The 24,065-nt window shown below is 39.3% G+C and overlaps 1 protein-coding gene across 2 annotated transcripts in view; it reads right to left on the bottom strand.

The window, feature by feature from the left end:
* PDLIM3 (PDZ and LIM domain 3) overlaps positions 1-24,065 on the bottom strand; it is a 41,722-nt gene that overhangs the window by 6,893 nt on the left and 10,764 nt on the right. Inside the window, exons 2-5 of one of the 2 annotated variants that reach the window (XM_073341853.1) lie at positions 18,573-18,724; positions 16,361-16,445; positions 8,943-9,010; positions 3,529-3,792 (exon numbers count right to left, since the gene is read on the bottom strand). In XM_073341853.1, coding sequence (XP_073197954.1) covers positions 3,529-3,792; positions 8,943-9,010; positions 16,361-16,445; positions 18,573-18,724 — 569 coding nt within the window. Of the gene's footprint in view, positions 1-3,528; positions 3,793-8,942; positions 9,011-9,467; positions 9,656-16,360; positions 16,446-18,572; positions 18,725-24,065 lie in introns of both variants that reach the window. The other variant, XM_073341855.1, reaches the window with a different exon arrangement.

A 24,065-nucleotide genomic window follows, 5' to 3' on the forward strand; every position in this document is an offset into this window, starting at 1 on the left:
TCTATCTGTCTGGAGTTTGAGAGTAAGGTTTAGAATATGAAATGGATTAGAAGTAGACTCAGTGACTGGTCAAAAATCTTTTGTTCTATGTTTGTATGTTGGATGCCATGAATGTCTATAATCCTAATTTGTGGTCAAGCTGGGAGGTCATACTCAGTGGGGGGCTGGAGAGGTCTGTCCCAGGTCTGGTACTAGTTAATGTTTGATAATCAGAGTATGCTTATGAAATTTATGGATGACACCAAGCTGAGTGGGGTTGCAAACACTTTGAAGGACGGGATTAGAATTCAAAATGCCCTTGACAAATTGGAGAGTTGATCTGAAATCAACAAGCTGGAATTCAATAAAGGCAAAGGCAAAATCATATGTACAAACACAAAATGGGGAATAACTGGCTAGGCAGCAGTACTGCAGGAAAGGATCTGGGGCTCACAGATTGAATATGAATCAATAATGGGATGCAGTTGCAAAAACGTCAAGTATCATTCTGAAGTGTATTAAGATGAGTGTCATATGTAAGACACAGGAGGTAATTATTCTACTCTGCTTGGCACTGGTGAGGCCTCAACTGGAGTATTGTGTCTAGTTTTGGGTGCCACACTTGAAGAAAGATGTGGACAAATTGGATAGAATCCAGAGGAGAGTAACAAAAATTATAAAAAGTTTAGAAAACCTGACTTGAGGAAAGTTAAAAATAACTGGGCATGTTTAGTCTTGAGAAAAGAAGACTGAGGGGGGGACCTGTTAACAGTCTTCCAGTATGTTAAGGGCTGGTATAAAGAGGACTGTGATAAATTGACCTTCATGTCCACTGATGGGCTTAATCTATAGCAAGGAAGATTTAGGTTAGATATTAGGACAAACTTTGACTAAAAGATAGTTAAGTATTGAAATAGGTTACCAACAGAGGTTGTAGAATCCGTGTCGTAGTTTTTAAGAACAGGTTAAATAAACATCTGTCAGGGATGATCTAGGTGTACTTGGCCTTCCTCAGGATGGGGGGGGGGGGGCGTGGAGTAGATGCCCTCTTGAGGTCCTTTCCAGCTCTATATTTCTGTGATTCCCCAACCAGATTTCTCTGAGCTATTTTTAAAATAGTAAACTAAATATCTTTCCTCCTCAGCATAGTACTTTTTACTCTTGGTGAAAATACTGTAGATAAGACATATGCATTGTTATTAAATTTACTTTGGAGAACAAAGACTGCAGCAAGTAACAGGAAAAACTTTTCATTTAAGTTTAAAAAAAATCAGCATTTTTTTTATTCCTACTAATGGTTGATTTTTAACTTTTTACCCAGATTTACTTATTTTTAACATGTTCCCAAGAAAAATCATAAGTAATGGTTGTAGAATTACTTGCCACACACACAAATTACTTACCAGACACTAGACTTTAAGATACCTTTTCCAAGTTCACGCATAGGGAAAAGTAACCCCCAACAGTTGAGACATTTCAGGGCTCTGTGCAGGGTCAGTTCCCAAACTGGGGATGCCTTTGCCAACTATTAAACCTGAATCCTTAGACTTAATCCAGGATTTCACAGGGGGAGAAAGCAAGTTTGCTTTTTAAAAAAATGTTATTGATGATGGATAACCAGGCAGTAGGGCAGTGGTGGGCAACCTGCAGCCCGCGCCGCTTCCTGCAACTCCCATTGGTCAGGAATGGCGAACCACGGCATGCCTGTGGAAGGTCAATATAAACACTGTCTTGCGGCCTGCCAGTGGATTACTCTGGCGGGCTGCAGGTTGCTCATCACTGCAGTAGGGCAACACTGTTACTCCACAAAGCTCTTATAGAATGGAATTTTGTTTCCATCAGATCATCATGAACTTGGTGTATATGCTTTTGGATAAGTATGATTTTTGTAGTTAGTAAAGGCCCAATCCTGCAATGTGTGGAATGACCTGAACTCCCATTCAAGTCCGTGATTGAGCCTTCGGATTGAAAATATTTGTAATAGTTTAAATGTGGATACTACATATATTGTAAACGATTTAACTTAAAATACTGTTAGTAAAAACACAGTAAAAAGAAGGTAAGTTGTTAGAGTGTAAAATGAAGGAGAAAGCAATGTAAATGACAAATTATTAATGAGAGAGCTGCTGTACCTTGAAAAAGAGACACAATTAATTGTTTCCCATATGAAATATTACAAGCTTGACTGGAAGTTAGTTTTGAAGTCTGCTTTTTACCACTCTGGAGTCATTCCCTGGTTGTCTGTAAGAGTTTTTACTATACTACTACTCTGTATAAAATTCTTAACTAACCATTCCCCAGACATGAAAGAACATTGTAGTAGTGCTGCACTCAAATAGGAGGAGGAGTGCTTATGACGTGTACAGAGATTTGCTAATGAACCCAGGAAGGAGTGTATTCTGGTCCTTCTTGGCCAAAGGTTAGGGGTCTGGAATGAGTTTTCTTGGATTGGGGTTAAGAGTGAAAAAAATTGAAGAATATCTGCAAGACTTTCTGGGCATGAAGGACTGCAACAGAGTGTAAAATGTCTTGTACTGACTGCTTTAATTTTTCTTTCTTCAGATGATAGGGCTAGGTATCATAGGACCCAGTCCTGCAAAGAATTATGCAAGTGCTGAGCTTTAAGGACTTAAATAGTCCAATTGAACTCAGTGTGACTTTGTTAGTGCTTAAAATTAGCTGTTGTGTGTAAGTCTTTTCAGGATTGAGGCGCTGGTCAGTAGTGGATCAAGAGTCCATTTTAAAGAGTAGCTACAGTTATCAGCTGCAAATAGAGAGATTCTTTTTAAAATGAGTCTGACCTGTAACACTTGTCTTTTGTATGTTCTGACAGACATCTGTAACAATCTGCATTAGAAAAAGATTTTTAATACATAAATAGTACAGCTGTCTATTAATTGCAATTAATGCCTGCAATTAACTGAAAGCAAAATTGATGTGTTCATTTTTTTTTAACGTGTTAATTGCATACCTGTGAGCGGGGTGGGAGGCATCGACCCGCGGGAGAAGGGGCTGAAGCCCCAGCCCGCAGCTCAGGAGGAGGCATTGTGGGGTTGAAGCCCTAGCCTACAGCTCTGGAGGTGGAGCAGGGGCTGGAGCAGCCCCAGCCTGCAGCTTCCTGGGTGGAGGAGGGGGGGGCTGGAGCCCTGCACCCCAAACCCTGAGAGCGACTGAAGCCCTGAGTCCCAAGAGTGGGTGAAGCCCCAAGCCCCATGCTCCTAGAGGGGTTGAAGCCCTGTAGCTCCCAGACCTGACCCTATATTTGAAAATATAGAAAATCCCCAAAATATTTAAATAATGGTATTCTAATATTGCTGAACAGTGTGATTAAAATGGCGATTAATCATGATTAATTTTTTAATCTCATGATTAATCACAATTAATTTTTTTAATTGCTTGACAGCCCTAATTAATAGTATTTTAATATAAGCTTCAAAATCTTTAGTTGCTGTTTAGATGCCTTTTAAAATTTAATGTAGAAACAGTATGGAAATTGATAATGTTAATGCTTTAGCAAATATATTCAGTGCACATGCTGGCTCTGATTACCTCATTGAGGGATTTTCCCCAAGAGCTGTAGAAACTTGGCCCTGCAGTGTTTCCATTATATTGTCATCTGAGTACATCTGCAGAGGTGTATTAAACTGAGCATGTACAATCTTGACACCAGGAAGTTCCATTTCCAAGGGAATGTTAGGGGCCATCTTAGATGCAGCTTTCAAATCAGTAGGGCAAATAGTACTGAGAGTACTAACAGAAGAGGGGGTACTACGTCCACTGCCACCATCAATACCGGAAGGAGTACTGCCTCCACTGTGTTAATAGCCAGTTTACAGAAAGGTGTGCAACACATACCCAAAATAAAGACAAAATAAACAAGTGTAGAGATGTTAACATGACTGTAAAGAAAGAGATGAAATCTATCAAATATAGAAAAGCAAAAGTATGTTTAATCTAGTCAACTTTACTTCCTTAATTCCCTCCCCCCCCCAACAACAACTACAAACAAAACCCAAGACCAAGCAATTAAAAACTCTGAATCTGTGAAAGCCTGGTTTATAAATATATTTTTCCCTGTCACTGACAGTAAACATAACCTTCTGAAAGCTCAGAGTACTTGGAAAATAATATTACTTTGTACTTTTAACATTGTGCCTTTTTCAGAGGATTAATGAAGCCTCATCAGATCCCTCTGAACTAGGTAAGCATTATTCCAGCCTCACAATGGGAAGTGGAGGCATTGAGAGGTTAAGTGACTTGCCCAAGATCACACAGTCAATGATAGAGCCAGGAATTAGAACCCAAACTCTTCATTCCAGTCTGTGACCTAAATGCTACATTACATTTTCTCACTTGAAAGGGTTTTCTATAAAGAAAACATAAAATAACACGTGACCTTTTAAGATTTTCCTTAATACTACACTGAAGTATTTATTACACCTTTAAAGTTATTTCAACAATAAATTTATTACATATTTTTTCCATATATTTTGTTGAAAATTTCAAAAAAAGTTAAAAATGTTAAAAAATAACTGGACATACTTTTGCCATTCTAAATTATAACAATTCCAAGCAGAATGTAAAATGGCCCTTCACAAAAACAGAATAGATTCTCAAATGATATGAAATGAAACTTGGTCACTGTTACTTTTGAATTTGACCTTATTTTTGATTTAGAATGAAAATAGGATGTTGGCTACAACTCCAGTTTTAGAAAAGCTGTAAAGCCGCTGGACATTAATATGGGCAAATCTTCTGGAAAATCATTAGCAGAGTAACGTAGTGAATATTACATCAAAATGTTTCTTTTCAGTGTCACTGGTTTTACTATTCTTCCCATAGCACTTAGGGCCCTGTTCAGCCCTAATTTGACTCAGAGGGTTTCTTTTTCGAGGGGGCAATTTTTCCAGGAACAATGCATAACCCAGGCCTTCCACAGTCATCTGAGACCACTTCCTTATCACGGGCACAGTCACATATATGTGGTAATCAAACTCTTGGGAAGGATTGTGATTCAATCTGCTTCCTTCGACCTACATGTTTGTGTACTGATAGGTTATTTTCTGGCTGACTCCTGAATAAATCAGGGAGAATTTTATATTGCTCTCAGTTTGGAGATACAATGCAGTGCCTGCCTGACAGCCACATTTCAGAACTCTGCAATGGAGAGGAAGAGGGACCACAATAACCCAAAATTAATGCTCCCTTTAGTTCTTAGGTGGAATTTGTACAGGACCACATTCTGAAAGTTTAAAGAGAGAAACATTCCTTACCATCAAAGGAAAATTAATTCCAAAAAAGACAGGCAAGTTCCCAAGTAAGTATGCTGTCCCAGCATGCCCCAGCCAAAAGCCCATAGAAGGGACCAGTCACAGATACACAAGTCAGTGCTTAGAAAAATCAGGGTCACACGTTAGAAGATTTGGATCCTGTGGCAGTGCAAGACTTGTTAATGATGAGTTTAAAAAAATGGAATACATTGAGAGAAGGCCAAAAGAAGCATAGCTATTGCTACCAGCAACAAGGAGAGGCAATGCTAAGTTAGTGTAAAGATTTCATACCTCTGTTAATTAGTTTTGTCAGCATGAAGTCTATAATTGTGCCTAAAATTTCATTTATTGGCCAAATCCTACAGTTCACACTTGGTCCTTATTTTGGCAGAAATCCTATTGAGAGAGGACTGTAGGAGTTGGCCTTATATCCTGAAGAGAGATTTACAACTGAGATGGTGTTATTACTGTATTTAATAAAGGATAATATGAATGTAACCTGTTTTGGGTTGTAATCCGCAACAGTTGCTTTAGGAATTTCCAACATAATAAATTAAAATTTCTCTTTTGGCACACGTGACTTTAGGTACCAAATAAGCAGAATTTGCTTAATGTATATGTTCAGTCCAGAGGGTAAAAAACTAACTGGCAACCACTGCTGTTGCGACTGCTTTGCAATTGCAGAGCACCATTCATCTGAGGCTAATAAATAATACTTGCAATTTGAAGTATACAGAACTTTCCATTGTTAAAGCACTTTACAAATATTAACTAATGAAGACCACAAAGCCTGATCACTTTCTTATCAGATTAATTTTTGCATCTAATTTCCCATCTGCAATCCTGAAAAATGGTCATTTGTTTAAATATGTTCACTGAAAATGACAAGTATCTTTTACAAAGCATTGCTTGATTTAAAAAATGAATTTTCAGAACATACATTATGAAACAATCCTAAATATTCAAGATTATATAGAATGAGAGTGCTTACTATAAGAATAAATAGAAAAATATATGACCTCTTATAGACAGTCCAAACATTCAACTAAATGAGAAAAAGGTGATATTAATATAGTTGAACCTTGTAAATTCTCACTGTGATGGTCTACAAGTCCAAACATTGTCACAAAAAACAGTTTCACGCCACTTCTCTGCAAAGATTTAATAATGGTGTGCTATAGTGGGGTCACACGTAGATTGTGACCTGTCCTTTGTGCCAACACAAGGAAGTAAGGGGGCATAAGGTACACTCTGACTCCTCTGTGCCTGTGCTCTATACTGGCAGTTCTTGTGCATGGGAGGAGCAGGCCACATAGAGTAGAGCTACTGCATCCCCACTTCCTGCAGGTGAGTAGGAAGGGGTGGAGTGGACAGGGAATGGGTGGACTGTAGACTGCAGTTAAGCTGGCACATTGGGAAGCATACACTACAACAGATCTAGACCTAGTGCAGTTTACTTCTTCTCAAGAGTTGTAGGGAGACTGAGGGAGAGAGAGAGAGACTCCCTGTGCCAAAATCTCCCGTCTAGGGCACCCCAGAGGGCAGTGCAACAATGTGCTGTGCCTTGCAATGCACTAGATCATAATCTGATGACCTATCCCTAAAACACTAAACTTTTCATGGTATGGATCTTGTCGTTTGTATGTGTCTGTGAGATGTGTAACAGCTGTAGAAATAATAACTAAGAATATACATAATTAAAACTAAACTTCATTTGTCAAAACAGATGAACACCACCCTTAATCTTTTTTATTGTACCGGTTCACTAACTGGACAGTTCACAAAATTTGATAATCTGCCTGTGTCTGGCCATCATGAATAGGATGTCAATGAGGTTCATGCCAACTGCTTTGACTTCTCAGACTGCTGTATCAGACTTGAGTTGCTGGAATTATGACACAAATATTTTTTTACTTTGAAAATAAAGTACAGAACTGAGTGCAAGTGGAGTGCCCCAGGGGTTGGTCCTGGGGCCGGTTTTGTTCAATATCTTCATAAATGATCTGGAGGATGGTGTGGATTGCACTCTCAGCAAATTTGCGGATGATACTAAACTGGGAGGAGTGGTTGATACGCTGGAGGGCAGGGATAGGATACAGAGGGACCTAGACAAATTGGAGGATTGGGCCAAAAGAAATCTGATGAGGTTCAATAAGGATAAGTGCAGGGTCCTGCACTTAGGACTGAAGAACCCAATGAACAGCTACAGACTAGGGACCGAATGGCTAGGCAGCAGTTCTGCGGAAAAGGACCTAGGGGTGACAGTGGACGAGAAGCTGGATATGAGTCAGCAGTGTGCCCTTGTTGCCAAGAAGGCCAATGGCATTTTGGGATGTATAAGTAGGGGCATAGCGAGCAGATCGAGGGACGTGATCATTCCCCTCTATTCGACATTGGTGAGGCCTCATCTGGAGTACTGTGTCCCACACTACAAGAAGGATATGGATAAATTGGAGAGAGTCCAGCGAAGGGCAACAAAAATGATTAGGGGTCTGGAACACATGACTTATGAGGAGAGGCTGAGGAAACTGGGATTGTTTAGTCTGCAGAAGAGAAGAATGAGAGGGGATTTGATAGCTGCTTTCAACTACCTGAGAGGTGATTCCAGAGAGGATGGTTCTAGACTATTCTCAGTGGTAGAAGAGGACAGGACAAGGAGTAATGGTCTCAAGTTGCAGTGGGGGAGGTTTAAGGTTGGATATTAGGAAAAACTTCTTCACTAGGAGGGTGGTGAAACACTGGAATGCGTTACCTAGTGAGGTGGTAGAATCTCCTTCCTTAGAAGTTTTTAAGGTCAAGCTTGACAAAGCCCTGGCTGGGATGATTTAATTGGGGATTGGTCCTGCTTTGAGCAGGGGGTTGGACTAGATGACCTCCTGAGGTCCCTTCCAACCCTGATATTCTATGATTCTATGAAGCCACTGGTGGTAACAAAACCCCTGTACTGGAAGGCAGTGTCCATAGAAATTTGCTCAAGCCTGTGAGGCCTCCTAGCCTATGTAGCCACAGAGGCTGCCTTTGATTCTAGAAGGATACTTTTCCTTCTGTTGTGATCAAGTAATATTGTTTCAGGCATTATAACGCACAATTATGAGAGAGAGAGAGAGAGAGGTTAGATTTAAAAAATGGAGCTCATGTGCAAAAGCTCTTCCCTTTCTGATAGTTTTACAACTCTGTGGTGCTCAGATTTTTCTTTTATTTAGTTCCTCTGCAGATTGCATTGTGAATAGGTCAGCCTGCTGTAGAGTGATTAAGTGTGGCCTTTACAATCTACATGGTTCAGAGGATCCTGATATGACAGGTTGGATAAAATTCTTAATTAGCAAGTTTACAAGTGATACATACGTATAGTGGGACTAGAGAATTTCACAGCTCCATAAACTTGTCAAGATCAGATTCTGATCTCAATTGCACTGATGTAAATGTGGACTAGGTGCACTGAGTTGAAGAACCTTCACTGGAGTTATTCCAGACTCTCACCAGTGTCACTGACCTTAGAATCTGGACCCTCTTCCTTTAGGAAATGGAAGCCTGAGCTCTGCAAAGCATGCATTTTATTTTTTAAAAGCTTTAAAATAAGCTTTAATCGCATAAAATAATTTTGAGTGCATTAATATCACATTTTCATATGAATTGTGAGTATGCATTAAAAAACCCATGCATCCAACACATCATACAGTTAGAGTTTATAACCTGCTTCGGCCTGAGACTATGAAAGGTTTGGGACGAATATTATGCTTGTGTTCAAAGTAGTTCGTATCCTGTAAAAAAAAAAAAAGGATTAAAATAACTTCCCTCAGTTGATGAATATTTATTATTGGGTAAAATTAGCGTATACAAAAGTTACAAATTGTTAAGAACCAACTACTTTTATGTTGCATACTAGTGGTATTAAAACACACTTGCTGTTATAGTCAGAAACACAGAAGAGTACAAGGTAGTGTAAGAGGGAAGGATGGTGTGTCGTATCGCAGCCAAACCCAGTGAAGGGGAATTTTTAACTATCTGCATTATCGCTACTTTTATAGCTGAATGTTCACTCCTGGATGTTAAAAGGAAATTGCTTCATTTATTACCAGTTTTGAAAAATATGACAGAAGTTTAGAGTGTCAAAAAAGAAAAATAAAACAACAAGAGCTGGACTTTTGAATGGACAACAAAACAGAGAGTGGTATTTCCACAAGAGACCATGTAATGTAAGTAAACACCAATACTTACTTTTGAGGTGAACTAGGAATTAGACCCCTCAGTTGTCCCTGAAGAGCGTCTTGAATATTGCCAGATGAATACAGCCCAATTGGAGAATTATAGGAGGAACTCACTACCTGTCTTTTGTCATCAATGTTTGCTGCTGCAACAAAAGGCTGGGCCCTTCTGTTATGAGCTGTACCAATAGGCTTGAATTCCTGTACGTAATAGGCAGACAAAATACACAAAGCTACAGTGCACACTGAAGCTAATAACAAGCAAAACTGACAACACTGGAATTTATTAATCTCATCTTTCTTTCTCCACTGGAACTTAAAGGCTTGATTAAGTAAACACATAGGTTATACAGACATTCTGTTTATCCATTAAACTTTCATGTGCGTGTAAGCCATGTACATTCAAATGTTATTTGTGTGCCTTGTGAAGACAAATAGAATGAGTGGTATGTTTGCAAATATACATAAAAATTTCAATAATTTTGTAATTGGTATAAGGGTTGCATGTAATCATATACACTTTAAAAGTATTTTTTTTCTTTTTTCACTGTTTGCTTTATGAATTTTGTCTATAGTCAGTTTGTTTACCTTAATTGTTAGCTAGTCCCTGTCCTCTGTTTTTTGTGTGGGTTTGTTACACAGCAATAGGGAAGAGAAACACATTTTAAAATAGGGAAATGAGATTTTAAAGCCAAAAAATTTGGCAGGGGAGCATTGGTGAAGGCACAGCTCCTGAAATTATTTTTAACTGAAATAGACTTGATTTCATTCCTAGGGAAGAGGTCAATGTGAGAGCTTCTATTAGCCCTTAAAAAAGAAAAATCATAGCTACATAGGGTGCCTACCAGAAGATGCAAACAGGAAAAAGCAGTTCTATTAAAAGAGAAAGTTAAGAAATAATGAACTGAAGAAAACTACAAGAACAGCACATAGGTAAATCACCACAGAGAAGTTCATTTGCAGTTTTGTGTTGCTGTACATTGTGAAGGGGATGCAATGTAACAGTATATTAGTAATTAGATATTATCTTTTACTGTCGTTGAGGATCATTTCTAACTTATGTAATGTATTTGATTCACAATATTGGAAATTGATTCAATTCCATCATATACATTTAGGTCACAATAAGCAAATATTAAAAAACCCTAACAATGGTCATTTCATCTCATTTTTAATTGTTGTTGACAAATGAAGACATGTGACATCATAATAGCATCTTCACAATGTTACAATGGTCAAAAGTATATTTGCATTGTTGCAATTAGTTAGACTTAAATTCCCTTTTCTAGGAAAATCATAATGTGCACAAAATGTCAACGACAAAACATACAGCAGTCAAAACAGTCCAGCTCTTGTGTTTATTATATTTAAAACTAGGAAAGTTGTTCCTTTACACCAGAAATTTAGTAAGATCCAAGAGCATTCAAAGTCAAAACAGGAATAAGAAGGAATTACAATATTTAATTATGTTGTTATAGCTAACAGATGACCTTCTAATCAGTACAGGGCTAAGTCATTTTCATGACTATGTTCATGTCAGAAACAGAGGGAAGGTGGCTCAAGCAGTTTACATGTATCAACAGTGTACATGGAATGAGTTCAGGACTGGGGCCACATATTAATTAATAATGATATATTATTATTCATGTTGTATACTTTAATAAAAAGTACATTATTGTTTATGTTTTGGAGGTGTCCTCACACTGAAAGACCTTTAGTTTAACTCATTGCACAATGTTGGGAGATATAAATTGGTGTTAAATGAAGGTGTGTGAAGGGCAGGGACTCATATTTTGGCATAATTATCATGCTTTAAAACTTGATTGCAATTACTAATACATTCTGATCATCTATATTATAGTGATTATTGGATTCTTTTTCTGGTTTTGTTTAGATTTCTACCCTTAGCTATATAATAATAAAATTAACCCTGTAGGGAAAGTATAACATCTTTGCTATTCAAAAATCAGATCACACTGAGCACCATATTTAAAATGACAGGAAATCCATAAGGTAAGGCAGAAGTAAAATATAATTAAAAAAAAACTACTATAAGAAAAACGGTCACTTTAGCTGAGGTTAAAAAAGGCAAAAGGAGAAAGAAAAATATATGATCTACAGCACTGTTTCACACTGCTAATAGAACATAAAAGAACAAACCAAAAGAGGTGTTTATTATTAAAGCAACATGCATTAGCCGTTTTAGGCAGACTTATTTTCTTTGACTGTTTAAACTAGTTTAAATCCTTATGTTATAAATTGCTTTCTTACATAACCCCATGTTATGGGGTTATGTAATAACCGGCTATGTTACTAATACTAATAAAATGGTCTATTATTTCACAATATTTATCCATCATATTATATCATATTTCAATAGAAATGAAAAAGCTGGCTATTTGCTATCAGAATCAACCAAGCTGGCCATCAGGAATGGCTCTCAAGCAGCATTTCCTATTGTTAAGTAGTATTTCTGCCATAGGCTTCACTGCTGGCCCTTGCCCACAGTTTTTCCTGGGGTAGGAGGAGGAAGAACTGTGGGCAGTAAGTCCTTGTCCAGCTGGCTAAAAGAAACGAGGTAGTTCCCCTTTAAGGGCTCCCTTTGCAACTAGTAGCAGAGGTGGAAGAAGGGGGAATGTCTACCTGCACAGAGTGGGAGGAAGCAGGAAACAGCTGAATGAGGTTGGGGGGAGGCATTGGCCTTCCAGCTGATCAAAAGGGGGTTGGTGTTTATACCTTGTGCAGTCTCAATAAAGCCCTCTTTCACCTTGATTGGACTGGCAACACCCACCCTCCCACCCATAGAATCTGAAAAAGGACTGGGTTCCTTCATGATCCACTATGGGCATCACACTAGCCCTTTTTCCTTGGGGGCTTTTCCCTCGCCACCAGATTGGCTGATGTGGGGAAGGTTTTTTTCACCTTTTCCACAGCAAGTTTGGGATTGGGCAGGGTGAGGCAGTGGGGTTAGGTTATAAAGTCATAACTCAGTAAGTAGAACTTGTGGCAGATGTCCAGTGCAGTTACTCATTATGGAAGGGATATGGTTATAAGATAAAATTGATTGTAATAGGATGTAAAAGAAAGCATTCTTTAGGGAGCTGAGGAAGGGTGGGGGTGTGTGTTCAGAACTCCTATGTCTCGTATAGCAGGGAGCCAAACTCACCTCTGGGTGGTGCGGTCCGGTGAGTGATTATGTGAAAATGATTAAGGGAAGGCGGATGACTTGCACTGTAAAATATATGGCCGGGTATTCCCAGATATTTTAGGTGAATAAAGTTGTGGCCTAATTATACCACATCCATTGCCTCCTGTGTTTCTTTCTGTTGTGGCTGAACTGTGTGGGTGCGTGTGTGTGTGATGGGGCAGTATTCAGTGCTTATGAATCTTCTAAACTCCGTGAGACTGCTTAGCCTATTTCTTTCTTATGCTAAAGGTTCTTAGTTGAAGTTCCATAATTGGAACTAGGTGAATTATTTTAAATTTTTATATGGCCTCCTGTGAGTTTCTGGAGAATGGCTGTGCACCTGCTGAAATTTAAATTAAACTTAACTCTCTGCTAGCATGCTGGAGCAGGGAATCACTTATAATGTGTTGTTGTAATTTTATAACTCTCAAACAGAAGTAATACATTTCTCAGAGTCATTGATTGTCATGTAGATTTTTCGGGGGCATGCATGAATCTTCATCTATATTATTGTTTAATGTTCAGTTTTTAAAAACACTAATATTCTTGATATTTTTAATGTTTATGATACTTTACTTACTGTAGTAAACATTAGCTTTATATTAACAGAGGTTTCTGTCTGGCAGAGAGTCAAAAACTGTGGCTGGATTTTGAAAAAGGTCCTGTGTTTACCACAACTATGACCTTTGGAATAAGTTCAAGAGAGACTTAACAGGAAATGCTTTTTATAGAACGTGACGGTTTCCCGCTTTTGCAGACCAACTCATGGATGGACAAGCTTTTTAATGTAGTGGCGTTTGAGTTTAAAGGAAAATACAATGCTTTGGGATTTTTTCACTAATCTTGGCCTTTATTTAATTCAGACATTGTATCCATCTTTCTCTCAGTTTTCAACAACCTTTAACCTATGTGACTTAAACCAACATTTATTATAGATGCACTATAATTCACCAGCTCAGGCTAAGGAACATTAAGAAATTTTGCCACTGTATTGCTTTTAGTAGCAGAATATATATGGCAGGCTTCAGGTGTTGTGTCTAAATATGCAGTAAAATAAATCTCCTTTAATTTAAAGTTTCACCTATTTCAGAAACAGAATTAATAATGTCATTTTTGTGCAGAGTAGATCAGTATGATGGATGCTCTAGAACAGTGGTGGGCAACCTACCGGCCACAAGTTGCGTACCGCTGCTCTAGAATGATTGTACTTGATTTAAAATATAAATACTCCCTTAAATGGTTCATCATATTTGCTTACAAGCTCAACTACTACTCTGAGGACCTATCTGTTGCTGACTATATATAAACTTTTATTATTTCACTTTTAAGGGAAGAAGTAGACATGCAAATGAATGTTGACTGTTTAGTATAGCACTGTGGTTTTCAAACTTTTTTCATTTTTGGACCCCTTAATAATTTTGAATGGAGGTGCCAGACCCCTTTGGAAATACTAGATATAATCTGAGGACCCCTAGGGGTACACGGACCACAGGTTGAAAACCACTGTTCTATGGTAATGACAACATTTCGTGGACCCCTTAGACATAGTCCGCGCAGCCATAGTGATCCATCGGACCACAGGTTGAAAACCACTGCTATAGCAGAAGCAGTTTTTCTGATGACAGTAATGGAGATAGCTTTTCAATAACTTGTTGCCAAATAGTACTTAACGGTTCAACTACATTATATGTTTTTAAAAAATTGTCTCCTTTAGGCATAGAATTATAATGGTATAGGCTTATTGTCACTCAGATTTTTTTTTTCTACAGCTTTTTCCATTTGGAGGAACCCTAACATTAGAAAAGCCTTTTCTTCTGTGTATGTCCTAGATATCCCACAAAACTATGCATTTGAAATAGTTGTATCGTTTCTTGATGTCCTGTATCATACTGCTAAAATTACAACACTATTTTTGCTAAAATACTTTGTACTAGTTAATACAAAGGTTTATAGAATATTTAGGAAAAATTTGTAGAATTGGAACATTGAGATTATATTCATGTTTAAAAGCCTGTCAGAGCAGGATTGAATCACTTATTTCATGGAATTCACTGGGATGGAGTCTGTTCCTAAATGTATTGTAGAACAGAGAGTCATGGTAATCCATCATGGAATAATATATTTAAATATTTGTTTTGATGCTGTCCTGCCAGCACAATAATAATCTTTTTTCAGCTAAGATTGAAATTATAATATGTATGTATTAAGGTTAGAGAATATATGGCAAATGGAACAAAGCACTAAGAACCAAATGCTGAAATCTATCCCCTACAGCAGCAGCGGACAAACTTTTTGGCCTGAGGGCCACATGGGATTTCCAAAATTGTATGGATGGCCGGTTGGGGGAGGCTGTGCCTCCCCAAACAGCCAGGTGTGGCCTGACCCCCCATCCAACCCCCCTGTTCTCTGTCCCCTGATGGCCCCCCTGGGTCTCCTGCCCCATACACCACTCCCTGTCCCCTGACCGACCCCGGACCCCCCGCCCCTGACTGCCCCCTGCCATCCCATGCAACCCTTCCTCTCATTCCTGACTGCCCCCATTCAACCCCCCTGTTCCCCGCCCCGCCGCCTATCCACACCCCTGCCCCCTGACCACCCCCTCAAACTTCCCCGCCCTCTATCCAATCCACCCTGCTCCCTGCCCCCTTACCACTCTTCCTGGAGCACTGATGGCTGGCAGCACTACAGCCGAGCCACCTGGCTGGAGCCAGCCACGCACTGCGCAGCTCAGAGCACCAGGTCAGGCCGGGCTCTGCAGCTGCGCTGCCCCAGGAGCTCACAGCCCCCCAACCCAGAGCATTGCGCCGGCAGCGCAGTGAGCTGAGGCTGCGGGGGAGGGGGAACAGCAGGGGAGGGGCTGGAGGCTAGTCTCCTGGGCCAGGAGCTCAGGGGCCAGGCAGGAGGGTCCCAAGGGCCGTAGTTTGCCCACCTCTGCCCTACAACCTCTAGAGCTGCAGTTAAAGTGGCTAGTTGTAGACTGATCAGTGTGGAGCTGGCCATCCCTCCCACATGCAGATCTGTACAAGGACATCTATGTAAGTTCTAGGCAGGTGAGAATTCAAACAGATTTCATTTGCCTTGTTCAAGTGCAGGAACAAGGATTTTACCTTTCTTAGCTATAGATAGAATGCTCCAGTTTATGACTAATCCATCTGAATAGTTTAGTCTTCCACAAATTCAGAATTTGCAATTTTCTGAGGCTCTGTGGCTTTGCGTGGTGCCACAATTGTTAATTGAAATAAAGAGACTCAAACTTACCGGACCACCCTGTTCAACTGACTGTCACATCACAAAGACTACTATGGTATTATAACTGAATAATTTTGATATTTTACCTTTAGTCCCATTTGAAGAAATTAAAAATATGATGGATGAAATATCAAAAAGAGATACAGCAATTTAAACAACATTAATATCAAAGGAGATATTTTCTTTCCATAATAAAACTATAGTGAAGTGTAAAGTTTTCAGAGAATGTTTGAGGCACTCTGCAGTTTTTCCACAAGAGAATTTTAGGTTTTATTTAAATGTAAATGTGAAATTTAAAATGTCAATCATTTAAAATTATGTCCATGTATTTAATACATTTTATGATTTATATCAAGTTAAGTAGACAGTGTAGGAAATGTGCTATAAAGAATTATAATGACAATGAATGAGACAATTTAGAATGTGAAAAGCTATATTGAAGTGTGTTGGTGACTTATAAAACTTCATACCTGTGGATCAGCTTCCAAATTTATTTTAAAGGGATGTGCTTTGCCATCTTCTGAAACTTGTGGAGACCATAATCTACTTTCTGCCCTGTTAATAAGAGAAAAAATCCCTCCCATAAACATGGCATATATACATGAGATATGTACACTGAAAACTTAAAATCTGAAGTTTATTAAAAAATCCTTTTGAATGTTTTAACATATAAAATTCTTATAATGACATGGACAGAATCTTATGTGATGTTTTTGTGTATTTGCTAGTCAGAAAACATACATAGTAAGTTATACATGAAGATACACTGTACTAAAGATTATGTATGGTTCTATAATAGTCTCTTCTTGAGTTCAGGTTTCAGAGGGGTAGCTGTGTTAGTCTGTATCAGCAAAAACAACAAGGAGTCTTTGTGGCACCGTAGAGACTAACATATTTATTTGGGCACAAGCTTTTGTGGGCTAAAACCCACTTCATCGGATGCATGGAGTGGAAAATACAGTAAGCACGTATAAATATATAGCACATGAAAAGATGGGAGTTGCCTTACCAAGTGAGTAAGGCAACTCTCATCTTAGCAGTGACCCCCCACTTGGTAAGGCAACTCCCATCTTTTCATGTGCTGTATATTTATACCTGCTTACTGTATTTTCCATTCCATGAATCCGATGAAGTGAGTTATAGCCCACGAAAGCTCATGCCCAATTACATTTGTTAGTCTCTAAGGTGCCACAAGGACTCCTCGTTGTTTTTGCTGAGTTCAGTGATATCAGGAGCAGGCCCTCTGTACCTTTCACCTGAGATTCTCAAAGCATTTCACAAACATGAATTAAGCAAGCCTGAAAAACAACCATGTGAAGTTATTACTATTTGAGTCTTTTCAGTTGGGAAAATGCAGAGACTTATGGCCTTTTCAAAATTAGGTTAAGTGCTGTTGATATATGTAAAAAGCATAATTTAAGCATGATTTGTTACAGTTGTGTATGCAGACTGGGTAACTGCAAATGATCCTTTGCGTCCCATTTGGCATGCATAATAGTAGTAATTATGTGTGTAAATTTAGAATTTTTACATGCTGAATTACACATACCTTAGTCTGAAAATCAGGCCCTAACACTGACGTACATTAAGTCAGTGAGAGAGCCTTAAATAAAATGTAGATTCTCTGACTCCCAAACCTGTGCTGTAAGCCACTAGACAGTGCTCTCTCCAGTAAACATGTTCCTTGACGTGAAAAGGAGAACTGCAGTAATATGGTCAGCATATTTTAAAAGTTATCTCTGTGGCAATTTAATGACTGAGTTAACTTTTCATCTGTGGCACATATATTTAAAACACTGGTAAATTAGGGACTGAGTTGACAGCTGCCCCATGCACAGAATTTTAGTAGAAATTTTTTGAGAACTACAGCTGCAGATTCAGGCCCAGAAAACATAATTTTATGAAGCACCTTGCACTCTTGTGATCCCAAAGCATTGCGTAAAGCAATGAGTCATTTGTTGTTATGCTATCTGCTTAATTTAGACCTTGATTCAGGAAAACACTTACGCATTCACTTAACTTATAAATATGTACTTAAGTTCATGTTGACTTCAAACTTTAAAGGTAAACACATGCTTAAATGCCACCCTCAGTAGAGATGCTTTCCTGAATTGAGACTTTAAGCCATGATCCTGCAACTGGTTTTGCATGTGTTTAACTTTACTACCAACTGTAGTCCCATTGATGTGAATGGTACTACTCATGTTAGTAACGTTAAGTATGTGCATAGGTGTTTGCAGAATTGGGGCCCTAAATTGTAATGGCCTGATCCTGTGAGATGCTGTTCCCATTGACAAAGAGATGGTCAGCACCGTGCAAATTGGACCTCTGGTCTCCCGCATGTCTATAAAGTTCCATACACGTTAGTGGTGCTACAAAAATAATACTGACAGTGCAGGATTTATAGACATGATCCAAAACCCATTTAAGTCAACGGACAGCAAGGGTAAAAACCCTTATGAATTCAGCAATATCATACACAGAACCTTAGATGCTGGAATCTGTTTAATTAAGAAATGGAATACTATCAATGTGATCATTCCTTATTCTTTTTGAAAGGATCCATGGAATATGTAATGTCTACTTAGACAGTCATCAGATCAGAGGAAAAAAGACCTCAGTTTCTTAATGTCTCCTCCGAAAGTAAATATGATGTTGTGATCCATACATATAATGAAATACCTCTCAATTTTGAGACAAAGTTGATGTGATGCTGCTTTAATTCTCTCCTGTGCATCGTTATGAGTCATGTTCTCTGTACCATAGCCATCAATAGCTAGAATGACATCACCAGGACTTAAATTGGCTGCTGAAGCCTTGCTTCCTGGCGTAATCTAAAAGATATAAGAAAAAAACTATTATTTTTTACTATTTTTTTTTAAATTAAAGCACATCTGTGAATCTCTCTAAATAACAGTAATCGTAATTTTCACTTTTTGAATACTCTGTGTATTTTCCAATATTTTACTAGGTTTGAGACTAAAATGTAATGTAATCCAATCTTAAAAACAAAAATTACATCAGGAATATCTATGCTTTCTCGAAAACAAGCAAAAAAATTGAGAGTGCACACTTTGTCTCTAATTTTTCACTTCTCTTAATTAATTCTACCTGTTGTCTTTACAGCTAAGCTGTCACCTCTGAGTTTTGAAAAGAAAATAAGAAAATGTGGGTTTTTTTATACACATTTCCTAAAAAATCCAGCTCCATGAAGAAACTCTTTCAGGTTTTATCTATTTTTCTCTGCATCCCCTTTGTTTTTCCTTTATTTTTTGTATGTAGCTGTTAAATTTTTCTTTGCTTTTTACAATACTTTTTCTGTGTAAAATGGTTTAAATATTTCTTAAACTAATAAAGTATAAATCCAGACAGAATATTTGCATATTTTCAAACAGGAAAGGCTGGCAACTATAATTATGACCTAAAAAGGACCTCCCTCACTAATTCTGGATGTCATCCTTGCTTGTGAACATGAGATTTTACACACTTCTAAATTGACGATACATTTCTATACAGGCCTTCTAATTTACAAGAAAAATATTATGGTGACATTTAAAATCCAACCAGATAAGCCATTTTACACCACACCAGCATTTAATCTCAACAGATTTGTTAATTCACAGTCTTTAAGGACTAATTGTACCTTTTAGACATTGACCGTCATTGAGGTTGAAGCAGAGCTACCCTTCTATCCTTAACAAAAGATCATTCTCAACTGCTGGGTAAGAGAAAAAACAGCTTTTAATGGGAGAAGAGACTTAGGAGTTTGTTCCTCCTGTTGGCCCTAATCAGCCCGAGCGGCTAGTCAAAGTTTGGGTCCCTTGGGATGTTCCAGTTGGAAGTAGAAATTGATGGAGTCTGGTATTTTCTTTCATGCAATCTTTTTAATTTACAAGGAATGTATAAAATCCTGTCTCTCTCAATGCAGAAGGAACCAAGAACAAACGGAGCATTTCTCAGGTTACAGCCCCCAAGCCTCGTTAGCCAAAAATAGACCCAAAAGCGCTCTCTCTAGTTTTTTTCCAGGATCACATTGGGTACATCTACCCTGAAAACAGACACACAAACAACGATGGCAGCGAGTCTCAGAGCCTGGATCAACTAACTCAGGCTCATGCTGCAAGGCTAAAAATAGCTCAGAAGATGTTCCTGCTCAGACTGGAGCCTGGGCTCTGATACCCTCCACCCTCACTGGGTTTCAGAGCCCAGGCTCTAGCCTGAGCAAGAATGTCGCACTCCTATTTTTAGCCCGGTAGTGCAAGCCCAAGTCAGTTGCCCCGGGTTCTGAGACTTGCTGCTGCAGTCTAGACATGCCTATTGTGTTTACAGATTCCTGATCAGCTTTCTTGCCCCTCCTCCTCTCTCCCTTGTTGTCTGGTTTCAGTTTCTGTGTATTTTCACATCCTTACACACACCTGGTCACAATACCCAGTTGAACCCTTCACCCACATAGTGCTAGTTTCTGGGCAGACTCTCTTAGGCTTTATTTTAGTTGTGGCCCCTTAATTGTCTTTTACACTATCTTAATGGAGGACTTATTCATACATCAGTTTGAATGAAATTTTAATTCAGCCCATAATAAGGTTTCACCTACAATAATACCTCCCACTCACCTCAGCTTTGCCTGTCACCCCAATGAGGCCTAAAATAATGACACCCAATAACCTAAACAGAAAGAAATAATTTAGTATATTACTACTGATACAAGCTTAACTATTTACATTTCTACAGTGTCTTTCTGTCAGGATAGTTTCACATCACCTTTCAGTCAGCCCCTGAGGAATGCCTATCATTTCTGCTGAACTTGTTGGCTGAAGCAGACCCTTTTATCTGAATGAGGAATCCATGTCTGTAACAACTTTTCTAGCCTCAACTTCCACAGCTACATTCTCAGATGGGGCGGGGTGGGGGGGGGGAGAAGGAGGGAAGTGGTCAGGCAGGCAAGCTGAAATTCTGTCCGTCAAACTGTAAGAACTAGCCTCTGTGTCCAATATGAAAGGGGATCTGAAACATGGATAGGCCAAGAGCGGGAACAGTCACAAAAGCCTTTTTCAGCATGCTGATCACTTTCCCTTTTTTTCTATTTGCTGCTTGTCAGAAATGTTCAGCAAACGAGCTGGGATCAGGTTTTATTTCAGGTCCACAAGAGTTTTAGCAGCTAAGATTATCCTGAGACCCTGGGTCTCAAAACAGATTTCAGCCACTCTCCATCTTTCCTTTGTTGGAAAGCTACCAAAGCATGTAGCTGTTATAATGCCCCCAGGGGCAGGACAATTTTTCCACTGCAAACCAATTACCTACAAATTATTTATCCCACCTGGGCCATATCTTTACAGAGAATTTCACAGACTGAATTTGTAAGACACCTTTCCTGACATGGATTACACAGTTATTAGCCAAGTACCAGAGGGGTAGCTGTGTTAATCTGTATCCACAGAAACAATGAGGAGTCCGGTGGCACTTTAAAGATTAACAGATTTATTTGGGCATAAACTTTTGTGGGCAAAAAACCCCACTTCTTCAGATGCATTGAGTGAAAATTACAGATACAGGCATACATATATTGGCACATGAAGAGAGGGGAGTTACCTTACAAGTGGAGAACCAGTGTTGACAAGGCCAATTCAGTCAGGGTGGATGTGGTCCACTCCCAATAATTGATGAGGAGGTGTCAATACCAAGAGAGGGAATATTGCTTTTGTAGTGAGCCAGCCACTCCCAGCCCCTATTCAAGCCCAAATTAATGGTGTCAAGTTTGCAAATGAATTGTAGCTCTGCAGTTTCTCTTTGAAGTCTATTTTTGAAGTTTTTTTTGTTGAAGAATGGCTACTTTTAAATCTGTTATTGACTGTCCAGGGAGATTGAAGTGTTCTTCTAGTGGCTTTTGTATGTTACCATTCCTGATGTCTGATTTGTGTCCATTTATCCTTTTACGAGAGACTGTCCAGTTTGGCCAATGTACAGGGCAGAGGGGCATTGCTGGCACATGATGGCATATATCACATTAGTAGATGTGCAGGTGAATGAGCCCCTGATGGTGTGGCTGATGTTGTTGGGTCCTCTGATGGTGTTGCTAGAGTAGATATGGGGACAGAGTAGGCAATGGGATTTGTTACAGGGATTGGTTCCTGGGTTAATGTTTCTGTGGTGTTAGTAGCCATACGCCCATTACTGTTGTTTAACTGCCAAGATCTAAACAAAATCTGTGGGGTTGATCCTTGTATCTCCCCTAACCTTTGCTCCTTCAGGTTGGTGTTCCTTCATTTCCTGAACTGGGAAAGAGGCTTTCACTAGACACTTACAAGAGTCTCTCTTGGCTGTCTTACATTGATAATCCTTTCTGTGGCCAATTTTGTCACAGTACCAACATTTAACTGAACTGTTTCCTTTAATTTTTGCATTATTGACATTTTCCCTTGTTTTACACACCAAATTTATCAGTTTATCTTCTTATTCAATAAGGTCCTGAACCAGATTAGAATCTCTTCTTTCATCATACATATGGAACCACAGAGGTGTATTTACAGGGCTCATGGTGATCAGGTTCCATCTTCTACACTAGCAGCTACATTCTCTTCTGGACATTGTTACAAGAAAAGATTCAAGCTCTGTGGAAAATTGGATTCCTTTTGCTGATTTTGATTGGCAAATCCAAGTCCAACTGAGTATTTATAAATTGGTCCATTGCTAGTTTAGCGTTGAGAGCCTTCATGGTATCTGGCGATGCTAGGAACATAAGTCTTTGCAGGTTCTCTGCCAGCTGAGGTGGGATTTCTTCTTTCCTTCTACTTCTAGCTCTAGCCTCTTAGCTTTACCTTGGCCAGATCAGATTGATGGCTAGCTCCAAACTGCGTGTCAAGGGCTTGTACCAGGTCTGGCTAACTCAGTCTCTTTTCCTGTGGGTAAGTTCTGTAGCACAATCAGAGCTGGGCCACCCAAGTTGGCTGATAGTAACCCCCATTTCTGTCCCTCCTCCCAGCCATTCATTTGAGCTGTAATGTTGAACTGAGCCAAATGAGCGTCCCAGCAGAGATGATCCATGCTTGCTGCTGGGGGGGAGGGGGCAGCCAGCTTCAGCAGTGTTACTGAGCATGCTCAGTCCAAGTGAGCATGTTCTGTAAAAGCCAACCAGCCAATCTGGGGGGTCACGTGACCCCGCATGTCCTTCCATGCATCACCTCTGCCAGGAAGTTTTTTCATTATTTGAGCTGGGACAAACTGACTTGTCCCCTCTGAGTCTCTGTGGGTTACAAATGGGGCAGAAAATTGTTGTAAATATCTGGTATTACCCTAGTCCTCTGGCTGGCTCAGTTCCTCATCCAGACAGCTACCTTCCACTATGATCTGTGACCCTTTGATTTCCTTCTGGACCTGAATTTTCAACTCAAGTCCATGCTGCAACTCATCTCAGCAAGTTCCAAATTGGCCAAAGCCTGTTTGGTTTCCACTGCTTCATGGAAAAACTTTAGTCAGATTGTTGTTCACCTCATCCGTCTGCTTTACCATTCTAGCCCGGGTGTGTTGCCACTGGGTTTCCCAGTCTGTCCAAGTGTTTTTTAGTTGCAGCTCCATACAACAAACTCATCTCAACCTGCAAGTTCTCTCTGAGCCCTTTCTGGGAAACCTCCTGCTCTTGTTTTAGATCTTGTTTTAGGTCTTGTCTTTAATTCCTTTTGCGAAGTCTCCAGCTCCTATTTGAGATCTTGTTTTAAATCCTGCTGGCCATTTTTTATTTCTGCAAGATCCTGCATTATTTGTTGCATTTTGGTTCAACAGGAATACCACTAGCTCACAGTCTCTCTACTTGGAACCTGGATCCCACTGCTGACTCCAGTGTTACCCCTTTTTGGCCTGAGCTGCTTGCTAAAAATACAGTGTCTAGTAGGTTGCTCCAGATGGGAGTAGAAATTGGTAAAGTTGGGTATTTTTTCATGCAATTTTGTTTATTTACAAATAATGTAAAAAGTCTTGTGACTGTGAATGCAGAAGGAATCAAGAACAAAAAGAGCAGTTTCTTATCTTACTGCCTCTTCAGTCAACACAAGATCCAAAAGATCTCTTTAGTTTTTTCCGTGATCACATGTGCTTACAGGCTCCTACTTGGGTTTCTCCCTCTTCTCCCCCCATTCCCAGTTCATGTTTGTTCTCAGTTTCTGTGTGTTTTTACACTGCCAT

Source organism: Lepidochelys kempii, chromosome 4 (assembly GCF_965140265.1).
Source record: "Lepidochelys kempii isolate rLepKem1 chromosome 4, rLepKem1.hap2, whole genome shotgun sequence".
Classification (NCBI taxonomy): Eukaryota; Metazoa; Chordata; order Testudines; family Cheloniidae; genus Lepidochelys; species Lepidochelys kempii.